The sequence below is a fragment of the Sphaerodactylus townsendi genome, linkage group LG04, assembly GCF_021028975.2.
Source record: "Sphaerodactylus townsendi isolate TG3544 linkage group LG04, MPM_Stown_v2.3, whole genome shotgun sequence".
NCBI lineage: Eukaryota > Metazoa > Chordata > Lepidosauria > Squamata > Sphaerodactylidae > Sphaerodactylus > Sphaerodactylus townsendi.
Genome location: NC_059428.1, coordinates 86142660 through 86157651, shown reverse-complemented (window position 1 = coordinate 86157651; position 14992 = coordinate 86142660). Strand labels below are relative to the sequence as shown.

At 47.3% G+C, this 14992-nt stretch overlaps 1 protein-coding gene across 1 annotated transcript in view; it reads left to right on the top strand.

Moving 5' to 3' along the window:
• Positions 1-14992, top strand: part of EGFL6 (EGF like domain multiple 6) — a 40522-nt gene that overhangs the window by 18164 nt on the left and 7366 nt on the right. The window contains exons 6-9 of the mRNA XM_048495205.1: positions 1295-1429; positions 2061-2183; positions 4807-5139; positions 8432-8503. Coding sequence (XP_048351162.1) covers positions 1295-1429; positions 2061-2183; positions 4807-5139; positions 8432-8503 — 663 coding nt within the window. The remainder of the gene's footprint in view (positions 1-1294; positions 1430-2060; positions 2184-4806; positions 5140-8431; positions 8504-14992) is intronic.

Genomic DNA, 14992 nt, shown 5'->3' with positions numbered 1-14992 from the left:
ATTCAGATTAGCCTGTGCACTCCAATGCACGCCAGCTGGGTGACCTTGGGCTTGCCACAGTTTTTCTGAGCTCTCTCAGCCCCATCTACCTCACAGGGTGTTTGTTGTGAGGGGGGAAGGGTAAGGAGTTTGTAAGCCCCTTGTAAGCCCCTTGTAAGCAACATTGCTGCAGGAGAGAAAGGGGGGATATAAATCCAACTCCTCCTCCTCCTCCTCCTCCTCCTCCTCCTCCTCCTTCTTTTATATTCATGGAATTGGATCCAGCCAACTTTTTTTTACTCAGTCTCACTCAATTCATTTCTTCATTTTAGCTCAACCAATATATATTTTGTCAATGCAGGTCTCATGAACCCCAATGTAACCTTTTTTTGATGTTCAAAGGTCTTTCCTTTTTACAAGTGTATAAGCTGATTGGATCCAACCCATGTTGCTGTCTTAATGTTTACATTGCTTTATTTTATAAAGCAATCCAGTCTGTTCAGTATTAAGAATCCATCTGGATAGGTGCAAAGGATAAAATGTTGGGTTGTTACTGAATTCCATCTAAGAAAAAACCGAGAGTTCTATTCAGATGGAAATGTTTTTTGAACTGGATGGGGGATAGAAAGAAACAAAGGGTTTACTGAAATATTCTAGATTTGATTTGGATTCAGGCTACATCTGTGTACACCACCATATTCCTTAGATGCTCCACAAATTCATAGATTGCATTACATCATCAGTTGTCTAGTTTACAGTTGCTGCATAATACTGTACTTCTGCTGAAAGCATCTGAATATTAGGATGAATTACAAATGCTGAGCATGGATCTCAGTGAGACAGCTAGAATCTCATGGCCCAGTCAGAATTTCCACAGAAATCCATGGCCCAGCACTAAGACAAGCAGAAAAAGGGACCACACCAATGCAGAATCAAGGAAGAGAAAACAAAAACAACGGTGCAGTGGGAAAATACATTTTATTTCTCTCAAAGATCCCGACGTGTTTCACATGCAGTTTTGTCCAGGGATCTTAGAGTGAAGTGACATTTCCATCTCTGGAGTAAAATGACCTCTTTTTTTGACACTACATCATCACTTCCCCACCCCCTTTTTCTTTGATCCAGCATTAAGATAAGCAGAATCCAAGGCAAGATTCAATTTGTGGATTTTGCACACCTCTATTAGAATAGCTTATGTGGTTCCAGCAAATATGATCATCCCATTTTAGTCACAGTGGTGTCTATTATACTCTAATTGGATATCTCCTGATACTTTTTTTTCTTGACCTTACCAGATTTCATTTTCATGCCCTAGATATTGATGAGTGCTCTACTGGCAAAGCTATGTGCTCTTTCAACCGTAGGTGCATCAACACATTTGGAAGCTACTACTGCAAGTGCCAGATTGGGTATGAAATGAAGTATGAGAATGGCCGATATGACTGTATAGGTAAGAACTGGGTTACAATTCTGCTCCCCCCCACCCCGACTTCAGCCTTTTTACAGAGTATGGAAGTATTCTGGCCATTGTGCTTGCAGCTTATTTAAAATACTTTATTTGGGAATCTGCAGATTATCTGTTGTCTGGTATTAACAGGGAGAGGCTGGAAAGAGAATTATTATTTATGCATAGTTTTGCTATCACATGTAATAATGAACATCAGTGTTAAGCTCCACCTTCCTGTACTTGTCATTCTTCATGCATCTGCATCTTGGCTGCCTTGAGGTGGAATACAGTATGAGGTGGGCATTTCATTATGATGGCAAAATATTTCAAACATCATACTACACTATTGGAAGATCTCTGTTATACATCTTAGAACATAAAATGTAGACTAGTTTCATCGAATTGAAGGTCAAATGAATAATCAGCTGTATGGTAGCTCATGATCTGCTAAACTTATTGGAAGTCGATTGTACCTTTGGCTTTCTGACTTGGTTCCTGAGTTTATAATAAATGCATGACAGCCAGAATAAGTAGGTGCAGTTTTTCCCCAGCATGAAGATGACATTTATGAATCTGTGACTTCAATGGCTTATCTGCATGTTTTGTTTTGTTTTCATAACAAATCTCTCTGTAGATATAAATGAATGTACAGCAATTACAAAGAAATGTAACCTTCATGCAGAGTGTTTCAATACTCAGGGCTCCTTCAAATGCAAATGTAAATTGGGCTACAGAGGAAATGGATTTGAATGTTCTGGTAAGTAGCTATGAATTGCAAGGAAAGTGCCATTGGTCTGGCCCACCTTGTTCTGGAGGAGTCCAGCCACTTCCAGTGTCTGTGGACAGATGGTTCTGGGCTTGGGTGGGGGCAGGGATGGGATTTGGCATTGTACCCTCTCTGTCCTTGTCTGTGAACCAGACAATATGATCAGGAAAGAGGGATCCTTTAATTAATTTCATTGCGAGTCAACCTAGAAATGTAAATCCAGAAATAGACTCACAGAAGACTGGTGAAAAATCTTTGATTTTCTAGTAAATGGGAATCATGAACACGGGGAAAAAACTTTGCATAGTTACAAAGTGTGCAAAATTACAAAGATTCTTCAACAAAAAAAGGAAGCAAGATTTCCTCCCATTTTTGTTTAGTTTCATGCTGAAATCTTAAAGGCCCAATTCACAACCATCAGATATCTTGAGAATGTGGGTATAACAGACTGGTGTAGAATTTTCACTTTGATCAAAACGTATTTGACTGCTCATTTCTTTCTATTCTGTGTTCCATGTTTTCATAAAATCTGTGGCTGGTTCAGTTGCAAAGCCAAATGCCCTCTGAAATGTTGCTCCTGTGGGTGGGGGTGGGGATCCCAGAAATAGCATGGGGAGAGGGGAGCTGGAAATCTGTTGTGGTAGGTAGGAAATTGGCAAAAATGGCCCCACTTCTGTCTGTGGATATCCTTTGTGAGATAAAACCCTTAATCTCCAAACCTGAATTAGAAACTATGATCTAATGGTGGCTTTCTACTGTAGTTTGGAGGGCAACCTCAAGTTTGAATGCGATGGAGAATCATGCTTGCCTGTTTAAGAGAAAGAATCACAAGCAAAAGAGAATGTGGGGAATGTGTAAGCCTCAGGCTTGCTCAAGTACAATCAAACCATGCTTGCAAGCGTTTATCGGGTCATTAGCACATGGAAAAAATCAGATCGGGGCCAATTCCTAACACTGTTGTACTGTTCAATGATGCAGCACACTGAACAGACCCTAACACACACACACAGACTGACCACTTCATCCCCCAAAAATCAGCAGCTGTACTTTCAGTCTAAAGGTTTGCTTGAACCTGCTGGTCTGCTCAAGAAAGCAGCTGTGACCAAGCACCTCAGCTACCATCCTATTCCTGTCTAGGGGCTATCATTACTGTTTGAGAAACAATTATCCTTGAAAGCCTTAACCACAACACTATGGATCAACCACTTTCTGTCATTATAATGGAACAAGTGGCTTCAGAGAATGATTTCAAAGCTGTAGCTTTCAGTTTCACTGAACAGTGCACTAAGCATACATCCAATGGCACGTCTATGTAATTAACACCTGAGGGGGGATTAAAATTACAGAACATGAATCCTTGCTCAGTTGACACCATCTTGCATACCTTCCCATCAATTTGGTCTAGACGCTGCATACATGATAGCCTGAGGAATAAACATTTTTACCATGTCAAACTGATTTATTTTGCTAAGACCCAAGAATAGAATTTATCTTGGGCTGAGAAGGCAGGGGGAACTCTGGATATGTTTTGGTTTCAGCATATGGACTGTGACACCTCACGTGTGTCAATGTCTAACTCAGGAATTTGGCATGTTCCCACTGGCATCCAAGCCTCCCTCTTCCAATCCAAGCACCATGTTGATGCTTCTTTTGCTTTCCAAAGCCAGAACAGTTATATGGAGCTGTTAAGAAAATTTCATTCCTATAGGATGACTTCAAAGGAAGACCTGCAAGCATATGTTTGAGTTTGCTGGGCAGTTATCCTCAGCTTGAAATCCTCCACAGACTTTTTATTGAAACACTGGGTGTTTATCTTACTGGTGGTTGAGAGGAAATTTGTTGGGAGTTGGGGTTTCCTGTTAATTTTTCCTTGCTATACCCAGAGTAACAATTCAGTGAACCATGTCAGTTAAATTGTACAGTGCATCCTTTTTAGCACCACCTCCAGGGGAAAGTATCACTGAACAGGCAGTTAACAAAGCAAAGATGTGTCTATCAGCACCTGGAATAACTTAATTTCATCTTGGTTTCATCCTTTGTATTAACAACATATATGTTAAAGTTACATATTAGTGCTTTACAGCTTTCTTGGATTCCCCTGGGATTTGAGAAACTTAACTACTAGACCTAGTAACTGTGTCTGAATGAGGCCAGTATTAATTTTATCCAGAGATCTCAAAGCCATATAGCCTCAGAGCTGACTCACATCTTAACTACTTAATGAAGAAAAATATAGAATTGGGTTCACCACTGCTTGTATTCCTGGGTCTCCTTTTGCTGAGGTCCAGGGCTGGTGCCACTTGTGGAGGATTATTCCCAGCAGTTTCTTCCTCTCTCTAAAGAAAATAAATGCAAGAAACAATCCTGTCCATTCTAATGTGGCTATCATCTTTGTCTGACAGCGGATATCTAAAATATATGGGGAAACAACATCCTTTATGGTCCAAATTTTTTTCTATATGTGTATCTATGTGCATATAGTAGGGAGTAATTTGAATCTCTTCAAAATTGTTAGCAATTGGCATTTTGTCATACAGAAGTATTGTTCATAAATGTAATATGAGTAAAGTGTCAGCTAAATCAGCTATATTTTGTATTGCATTGCTTGTTCTAGTTATTCATGAAAATTCTGTGAAAGAAATTCCTAGGATTGTCGGAGTTACCAAAGAGAAATTTAAGAAGCTATTGATGCATAAAAACAGTGTGAAAAAGCATGAAGACATAAAAAATGTGATTCCAGAACTTCCTGTGATTCCACCTTCTAAAACTCATGTCAGACCTTTAGACTATGAAGATGGAATACATATAGATGGTCTCCTTAGCAAACAGGGAAAAGGCACTGAAGATGTTGGAAGAGGTGAGAGAATAGAAGAGAAAGAAGAGGTAGAAGGAGAAGACCATGAAAACCAGGGGAAGCCTGAAAAGAAACTCAGAGGAGATGTTTTTTGTAAGTGTCAGGTTAATATAGTTTTTCAAATGTATAAGTTTATGTATTTTAGCATGGAGGTATTTAGTATTTTAAAATGTCAATGTAGTGTTTTTATTTCCTGTATGGCTAAAGAATGTCTGGTGTATCTTCCACGTACATTCAGGAAGATGATGCGTTTAAGTCTATATGCTGTACAGCAATTACTGATGAAGAGTCTAATTCTTTTAGAAGTTTCTATTGGTTCACAGATTTAAAATATTAACTGAACTTAAAATTGTTTTATAATCAAAACACTGGATATCAGTGGAGTATTTGCCCAGGTACATGGGGTAACCCTTGTCCCTAGGCCAGACCTGGGCATTATACGGCCCGGGGGCCACATCCAGCCCACCGGATGACCCTGACTGGCCCCCCTGCCTTTTGGCCCAGCCCTCCACAATATTTTTTGTTTCTTATGCGGCCCCATGGAAAAAATAATTGCCCACCCCTGCCCTAGGCACAACTAATCTGGTCATGTAGGGGGTGCACAATTGAGCCCCCACATGACCAGATGCCTTCCCGTCCAGCAGCCCCTGCACAAGTTTCTCTCGCGCTGTGGCTGCTGGGCCTGGAAGAGAGGCTGGCTAAACTCTTACTCATGAGTAAGCGCTTTTAAAAGTAAGCGCTTACTCATGACTAAGCCCCACTTACTCGCAAGTTGGGCTCCAGCACCTGTAGCGCAAGAGAAAGTCATGCCGCAGCTGCTGGTCCGGGAGCTGGGCAGGGAAAAGGGGCTGGCCGAGCTCTTACTCACAAGTAAGCACTTTTAGAAGTAAGCACTTACTCATGAGTAAGCCCCACTTACTTGTGAGTCGGGCTCCAGCCCCTCTTCTTGGCTCAACAGCTGCAGCGCAATTTTCTCTCACACCCCGGCTGCTGGGCAGGGAAGAGGGGCTGGCCCCGGCTTTTACTTGCAAGTAAGTACTTTTTAAAGTAAGCGCTTACTCGCTAGTAAGCCCCGCTTACTCGCGAGTTGGACTCCAGCCCCTCTTCGAGCCCAGCAGCCACAGCATTGGCTTACTCACAAGTAAAGGCTTACTTGTAAGCTGTGCTCCACTGGGGGGGCACCTGGTAAGCAGTGCTCTGCTGGGTGGGGGGTGGAGGGGTTTTTACCTCCGGGCACCATATGGCCCCATATGCCTCTTCTGGTTATATTTAGAATTTTCCTACTGTGAGGCCAGAACTCATGTCCGGCCTGTGCAGATGTTTTGAGAAAAGATAGGTTAAATAAACTCCCCCCAAAAAAGCATCTGACATCAGAAACAAACAGACAGTTTTTACATAACAGAATATAGAAAGTGACAGAATGTGAACTCTCCCGAGGGAGAGGCACGCTCTGGGTGCTCTCAAATGAGAGACACCCCCTTCTGGGTGTTCTCAAAAGAGAGACACGCCCACCATACGAAAGACCTTAGTCTTTATAGATACAAAGAATACATACGTCACAGTTCATCCCCTTACTCAAGTACATAATCCATACCCCTTTCACATGCTTTAAGCATGAACCTTAAAATCCCATTGGATGATTCTGTCTCCTTGTCACATTAAGACAGCCTCTATTCTACGTGTCTCATTCTTTCTGTTACACAAACACTGCATGCTGTTTGCTCACGTCCCCCTGCCCATATGCAAATGGCTGCAATAAAACTAGCTTATGCCTTTTCTTGTTTCCAAGAATAACCTGTTTTCTTACTTTTCTAAGTTTGCTTTTGAAGAGAGAGATATCTCCTCAGGGTATGCAGGTTGATCTACCTAATATTCTAGGACTATGGGAGTGTTTTCCAGATGTTAGGAATCAGCATTCTATCAAAGCCTACCAGCATGGCCAATTGGCCATGCTGACAGAGGCTTATGGGAATTGTAGTTCCTGAACATCTGGAGCCAAAAGAGGTTCCTCGCACCCCTGTCTTAGATCATAAACTTTTCCCAGTTTGAAATGATTTAACTTTAAAAAGATTATACAAACATTGGATTCTAAACAATTATACCCTCTCTTCTCGATTCTAATACAATAGAATTATAGTAAAATACAAGTACATATGAATATCTCATTATCATTTCTGTGTTCATTTAACATATATAGAAAAACACTTTTTCTTATTTAACTAATCACATTCATTTCTATTCTAATCTCTTGATCTCTTTTTTTTTATGATTCTGTTTATTCATGTGTAGCTATCCCCTATAGCTGGTTCCCAGCCAAAACAAAGAAATGTATATGTCTCTCTCTCAATGTGATACCTTTTAGTGACAAGATCTTAAAGATATTTATCTTTGCTTGCCTGCATAATCACTGACAAGCTTCTAACATTCCATTTGACCTGCTGCTAACATGCAGTCCTGCTGGTCACTATACAGAAACCCCATTTTGATTCTTAGAAATCTTTGGTTCATACAAAATTTAATATTCTTAATCAAATGCAATTTGTAGGCATTCTACTCCGTTCCCACACTACTGTTGTGACTGGTTTTATTTCACGTATGTTTAGAAGTGGAATTCCTATTATAGACTGCTGAATTTAAGATTACTTGGTCACTCATTAGTTTGGAACAAGTCGTTTTTGAAAAATGTTGTTACACAAACCAATGTGGTCATGGCTATCACAACTGAGAGCCGGTTTTAAGTAATAGTTGGAGTGTCGGGCATTCAGGTTTAAATACCCACTCAGCTTAATAATCTTGGGCCAGTCAGCACATTCAGTCAACCCTGCAACAGGATTGTTGTGAGGATAATGGAGAAAAGAAAGCAATGCACGCTGCTTTGGGTTCCACTACAAAGAAAGGATATGAAATAAATACCCAAGTATGGAAAGGAGAGCAGGACCGTAGCTGGGCAAGAGTGCGCCAAGGTCTCTCTCTGTGTTTTCCGCCCCCCATGGCCCCATCCCCTCCCCCATGTCCCCCACTTACCTTTTCCAGCAGGCAGAAAACAGGTTTCAGTGGCTGAAAAAGGGCCAGACTGGTGGGGCAGGGCCAGGCCTGGTGAGGCAGGGCAAGGGGGAAAGAAGGGGGGCCAGATTTTCACTCTGGCACGCCTCGTGCAACACATAATACCCCATCCCCTTATAGCTTTGCCACTAAAGGAAAGCAAGCCTAAGCAAAAATAAATTCTATTTTATTCAGTGACCCTTAACTCTTAGGAGACTGCTATTAGGATTGCAAGTTGTACCATGTAAATTATTAATCAGTCTGTGAAATCTTTCTGTTATGCAAAATTATGTCTTCATGATGTGTTATTTTGAACTAACACAAGTTTTTATTGATAAATTAGCTAAAGAAGCTGCTGCTTTTGGCCCATTCCAAGTACAAAGGAGAATTCCAGTAGAAAAAACAGAGCTGGAAGGTGGGCAAATTTTAAATTACTACAGTAGTTTCCATCTAGCATTTTGTTTTTTCCTGACAACTTTTATTCATTGGGGTATATAGTAAGTTTTGGAACAATATTATAACATACTAGCAGTAAAGCCTGGTGTGGTAAGGAATACAACAAGCTCTGGACAGGGTGGAAGTGGCAATGAGGTTGGGTGGGGACTGTACTTAACTTACCAGAAGCGGCGGGTGGGAGTGGATTTCCAGTGGGTAGGAGCCCACCATCCAGCTTGCCTGTCCTCACAATTCCTTTTAATTGTGAGGGGTCACCTGTGTGGATGTGAGAGGAGCTGGAGGAAGGGAGGCTCCCAGTGCATGGTAGCAGTTGAGCCATGAAGGTCCCAGGCACAGGGAGATTGGCCACTCCCACCCTTGCTGTCATGACCAAAGAACCGGGCCCAGTAGACTTGTGGGATACAGCACACCTGACATGCTTGCTTGGCAAGGAAAGCACCGCAGAGAGAGGCAGGCAAGTGAGAGGTGAGTTGGTGGGGAAGGGGCTGGAAAAGTGGCAGTTAAGCGAGCAGTGAGTTGGGGGGGAGGTGGGCAGCCAAGAAAAGCAGCGGGCAAGCAAGTGGTTAGTTGGGGGAAGGTGGAGAGCAGAAAAAATAGCAGGCAAACAAGCAGTGAGTTAGCAGGAGGTGGGTAAGTAGGAAAAGTGGCGGGCAAGCAAGTCTTTGCTGCCGCTGCCCTGCCAGGCCCTGCTTGGTTTTGGGGAGGGGTTGGAGTGGGATTGGAAAGGTTTGTGCTGGACCAGGGGAGGTGGCAGTTAGCTGCTGCTGTTGCCCTGCCCTTTGTCATTTTTTTTGGGGGGGGGGGGAATTGGCAGGGTAAACTGGGAGGGAACTGGAAGGAACTAGGACTAATAAAAGGAAACATTTCTTCCCGCAACGTGTGATTGGTGTTTGGAATATGCTGCCACAGGAGGTGGTGATGGCCACTGACCTGGATAGCTTTGGGGCTTGGACAGATTTATGGAGGAGAAGTCGATTTATGGCTACCAATCTTGATCCTCCTTGATCTCAGATTGCAAATGCATTAGCAGACCAGGTGCTCAGGAGCAGGTGCAGCAGAAGGCCACTGCTTTCACATCCTGCATGTGAGCTCCCAAAGGTACCTGCTGGGCCACTGCGAGTAGCAGAATGCTGGACTAGATGGACTCTGGTCTGATCCAGCAGGCTCTTTCTTATGTTCTTAGGGTTTGTGCTGGGCCAGGCAGGAGGGCACTTTGCCGCCACTGCCCTGCTGGGCCTGGTTTAGTTTTTTGGAGGAGGAGGGTTGATGGAGGATTGGGAGGGCTCATGCCAGGCTAGGGGCGGGGGTGCTTTGCCACCACTGCCCCAATGTGCCCTGCTTGATTTTTTGGGGAGGAGGATTACAGGGGGATTGGGAGGGCCTGTGCCGGACCAGGCAGGAGGATGCTGTTCCACTACTGCCCCACTGGGTCTGGCTTGGAGGGGTTTTTTTGTGGGGAGGGTTGGGAGGGATTGGGAGGGCTTGTCCTGGGCCACTTCTGCCCCACAAGACCCTCCTTGTTCTTTGAGGGGTAGGGTAGATGAAGGGCTTGGCAGGGTGGTGTCAGGCTGGGTGGGATGGCAGCTTGCTGCTGCTGTCCCATGGGACCCTGCTTCTTCTTTAGAACATGTGGTGATTGGCTGGAAGTGAGTCATCGCCACACAATCTAAAGTTTTGTGAATTATGTTTTAGGATGATGTAATCTAGCCAGACTTTCTAAATACTGGACATCTGTTCTCTGTGTCTGTTTTTAAATTTTTATATGCCTGTATTTGGTTCATATTTCTGAATACTGTTTCAGGTTGGTCTTTCTAAGGGGAAGGGCCATGTATTCTCTTTCCGTGCAGCGTTGTAGTAGTGCACTGCCGACCCAGCAGTGCCGTGGTAGAACGTTGGGACGCCAACGGACCTACGGCCTTGCTGGTCGCACCGCACCCCCACTCCTCATCCCCCAATGAGTCACGGGTCATGAACTGCCTGGCTCAATCACCGGGCGCAGGGACAATGGTCTTGCCCCCAGGTGAGGATTAGGCTCAGACGCTTACGCCCTCTCCGCACGTAGCCAGATGAGATCATGCATCACATGATGATCTCCCCGACTCTCCCCGCCTTCCCGAACTCCCCGGTCCTCCTCCTACACCGATAGAATAACAATAAAGGTGCCAGGAACCGCAGACGGGAGATTCGCTTAGAACACGGACTCCGGGTCTCCCCGCTGCTGGCGATCTCCACCAGATGTTATCTCCGTGGTTCGCCTTCGCTCTGGCGCTGACCACGCGGGTCGACTACAAGCTGGTGCCAAAACCCGAATCCTCAACCTCCACCCTGCTCACCGTCGCCTGGGAAGGGCCGGGCGATAATGGGTCCGCTGATCAAGCGATCCAGGGACTACCGCTGGGTCGTATCGCTTCGTCCTCTGATCGGCGCGATCCAGAGACACGCCATTCTAGGACACTCTCTCGTCCGGACGGAACACCGGTGAGTATGGGAGCTTGCAAAAGCAGGGCTTATGACAAGCACGCTTGATCTAACTGAAAGCTGCTAACGAAATGCTGCGGCAGGTCCCCGTGAAAGAGAAGGGAGCTGCGCGAAATTGGTTGAGGAGATTGAAGCTCAGTGTCCATGGTACCCAGAGGGGGACATTGAATCTTAAGGACTGGGAAGGAAAACATCGGCGACTCTTCGCGACAGAGCCTCGCTACCGATGTCGCTGCTACTGACGTGGAGACAATGTTTGTCGCCATCAGCCTGCAGACCTATGGCTCCCTTGCTGTAGGTCAGCCTCCTTTCGATCTTTCACCTTCAATTTCAACCCCGGAATTTTCTCTATCCACTAAATTGGACGCCTTCGTCCTCCTTCTGCCCTCGCCCTTCACCCATTTCTTAAACTCTCCTCGCTGCTCAGCCGCCTCCCCTTGCTCCGCCTTCATTTTCCGAAGCCACTGTGACTCCTCATTAGCCATCGCAATGGCGCTGGGTTTCAAACTCTAGAACGATAGCTAATGACCAGAAGAAAGAAAACCCGACGGAAGACGATGCCGAGATTCTTGCATTGTTCGCCCACTTCACAGATACTGAGGGGAGGGTGTATACATCCGCGGGTTGTCGAAAATCACTCCTGCTATAACATCTCTATTTCGAGTCTGCAGAAGCAATGCGGGACGTAGGAGTCACTAGCCCCTACGGAGAGGCATGCTGGAGGCCATCGCAAGGAACCACTCTAATGGTTCCAGATGACTGGAAGACCACCTTTCGTGATGCTCCTGAGCCCTGCACAATTTGTGGTCTGGGAAAGTGAGTTCCGGCCAGCAGTGCTTCAACAGAGCAGCTACCTCTGGCGGCGCGCCTACACCGCCAGCTTTACGTGTTTCGGCATGGCTTTTGCCAATCCTAACGATCAGATTGTTCCTGCCTGAGGCCACCCCTACGGTCGCCTTCTGAGTGTGCCTATAAGGCATTTGTCAAAGTCCCAATGCCGCCAGCCAGCCAACCCAGAGAGTTTTCCTCCATCCGCAAAACCCCAAGAGCCCTATGCCGAATTTGTGAACAGGCTCCAGGAAGCGCCAAGAGGCAGGTAGATAGCTTAGGAGGCTCCAAAACGAGCCTCATGCCTTCGCTAAAGAGAACGCCTAAATGGAGTGCCGCGAGAGCAATCACGGCCTGGGCAAAATCCTGAACTGGCCGACATGCTTAAGGCTTGCCAGGACATCGGGTCCTCCTCAATTGCTATCTCCTCGCCGCAGCATCTCCAATCGGGCGGAGACAGTCTCTCAGGATGACTGCTTTAACGCAGACCCGACACTTCCGGAAAGCGAGTGTAGGCAGCCCGTGGGGGCTTACAACCCCGATGGGAGGAGGGTCCTCCCCAGGAGGAGAAGGCCACCTAAAACCGGTGCCCACGCTGCTGTGAAAGGTTTCCATTGGAGAAACGACCGTTCGCCGGAAACTCAGCCTCCGGCGCCTCCCCAGCCCAGGACCAAGGAGGAGAGTACTAGAGCAGACCCAAACGCCAAGGCCCTGCCAAAACCACCCCTCGCGTGGCATCTCGCCGCATGCACTCCAGCCCATCTCCTTCGTTCCCCACGCAGGTTCTCGCCGCCCAACTCCAGTATGACGGTCTATCCCTACCGGGACTATTGGGCTGGTATTAAAGGCCTCCGCCGCTGAACAGGGACTGTTCATCGCCCCGGAGTGATCGACTCCACGCACTAAAGGACCCATCCGGCCTCCAGGTCTGGACAAACATCCCACAGGAGCTGCCTTCGCCGGAGCCAGCGCTGCGCCAGTTGATTCTTAGTTCATGCGCTGCCCGCTGTCACTCCAATAAAGGCTACGAGCCCCAGCAGCCAACATGGCGTTATGCCTACACCACCGCCGCAGCGTGGAGACGCTTTATCGGGAGCTCCTGGCCCATATCTGGAGCTCGCCATAGAAGGATGTAAGTTCAAGGGCCTGGTGGACACCGGCGCTGATGTTTACCATCATCAGAGCAGCCGAAAGTGGCCCACCAGTGGCCGAGTCGCCAGGCTTGCCCGCTACATCTGGGGTGGGGAGACAAACCGCTGACGGAGCATCCGCCCGCCACGGCAACAGCCCAGGACTCGAGCGGCAGCTCATAAGTCCGCCTCCCATCGCTTTAGACATCCATGTCAATCTCTGGGGAAGGGGACTCATGAGTCAGGTCAAACGACTTCTGGTCTGGGACGGGTAAAGCCGCTTACAGATCGTTGATCCCAATCTTGCCCTCCGGTACCATTCTAATTCCGCAGGAAAACTGCTTCCTCTCCCTCCTCTTCTCCTTCTGTTTTTCGACTAGTACAGGCGGAGGGCCAATTGGCTGACTGGCCCTCCCTGGATTAAAAATCTGGGTCTTCGCCCTGATATCAAGTAGCACTGTCAGGACAGGCCCCAGTTTAAAGGCTGTCGCCATTATGCCCCTAATACCCACAAGGGGTTGCTGCAAACACAGATCCTTCCTCATGATTTGGGTGGGTGGTGTTTACACGCCACGTACGCCTTAAGCCGGTCTCGGCATGCTGCACTCCTCGAGATGGCCTCGGGATCACAAAATTTAGCACCATCCAGCTTCCTGCATTAGCCACCATTAAGGTCACGTGAGTGCAACTCCCTTTGCAAAGAACCCCCCCCTTCCTTTTTTTTTTCCTTGTGTGCGAGGAAATTGCCTCTAATTGCCTGATTGCTTCATTCTCCTCGGATGCACCTATCCCGTGCAAAAGGTGCTTCCAAAGCCCCTTTGTGTTGCTGATTAAGCATGCATACCCACAACTCCCCAGGACCTTCGTTCCTTCCCCTCGGAGGCTCGGACCTCGCCTTTGACGCACTCCTGATGACGCTTGAAGCCAATTCCCACCAGGGTTTCTACCTCCTGCCCTCCCTGTCAAACAACTAAAGAAAGAGGAGTATGCCCCAGGAGGGTTGCGTTAAAAGCAACCTTCACAGGCTGCAAAACAAGCCTTCTTCCTTCCTATATTAAATCTAAACACTAAACTCGATCCCGATCTCCCGCCATCCGCTCTAGAACTGAGCCTGGCGGACTCGCCCCAAAAGAATCTGGGAAAGGGGTGTGTGCTTCAGTCCCTCTTCCTACAGGTCCCTGTGGACTCCGCATTCGCCATGACAGGCCAACCCATGGAATGGCGCCAGGAGGGAAACTAACCCCATCCCGGAGATGGAACACATCTTCTAAAGGATCCCGCCCCAGCGGTTCTCAACAGGAACGCCGCCGCTAAACGCCCAAAGACCCTACTGACCTTGGGAGACGCCAAGGCGCAATTTCACCAGCCAAGCCTCCTAGAGCTGCTGCGCCAGCAAGACCACCCCGAGACACCCGAGAACCTTCTGTGCCGCCTTTATATCATCACCGCCAACTCGGGCGCCACCATCCTTTGCCTGCTCTGCTGCCTCCTGCCGATGGCGATCGGCTTCACCCCTGACGAAGCCACCAGACCAACATCTGGGAGCAGTTTAAGCTGCCGCTGCCAACGCCTCTTCATCCTTCTGCCTGGGCCAGTACCTAGGAGTCGGGAGCCTGCTGGCTCCTGCCTGCTCCCTCGCCTGCAAAGCTTCCGCAGACTTCCTAGCTGAGTCTGGGCTAAGCCCCTTCATGAATGCCTTCATCCATCAGGTACTCTATGAGCTACTGCATCGGGGACCTGTCGCCCAAACCCCTGCTGGCGCTTCTCCCTTTGTCACCAAGACTGTCGCTAACCATCGGTCGCAACACCTGGCGCCTCGCGACACCGGCGCAGCCAAACGGAACCTGGTTCGCCCATTCGCCGCTCGCCAATTGAACTGCACGCATGGAGGACATTCCCTGTGAAACCGAAACATCCTGCTCCCCAGGGGCTGGTTCACCTGGGCGGGAGAGAACGCGACTACATTCCCACCGACTCTCTGCCGGAACTCTTATTGCCTCAGTCGCTTCACC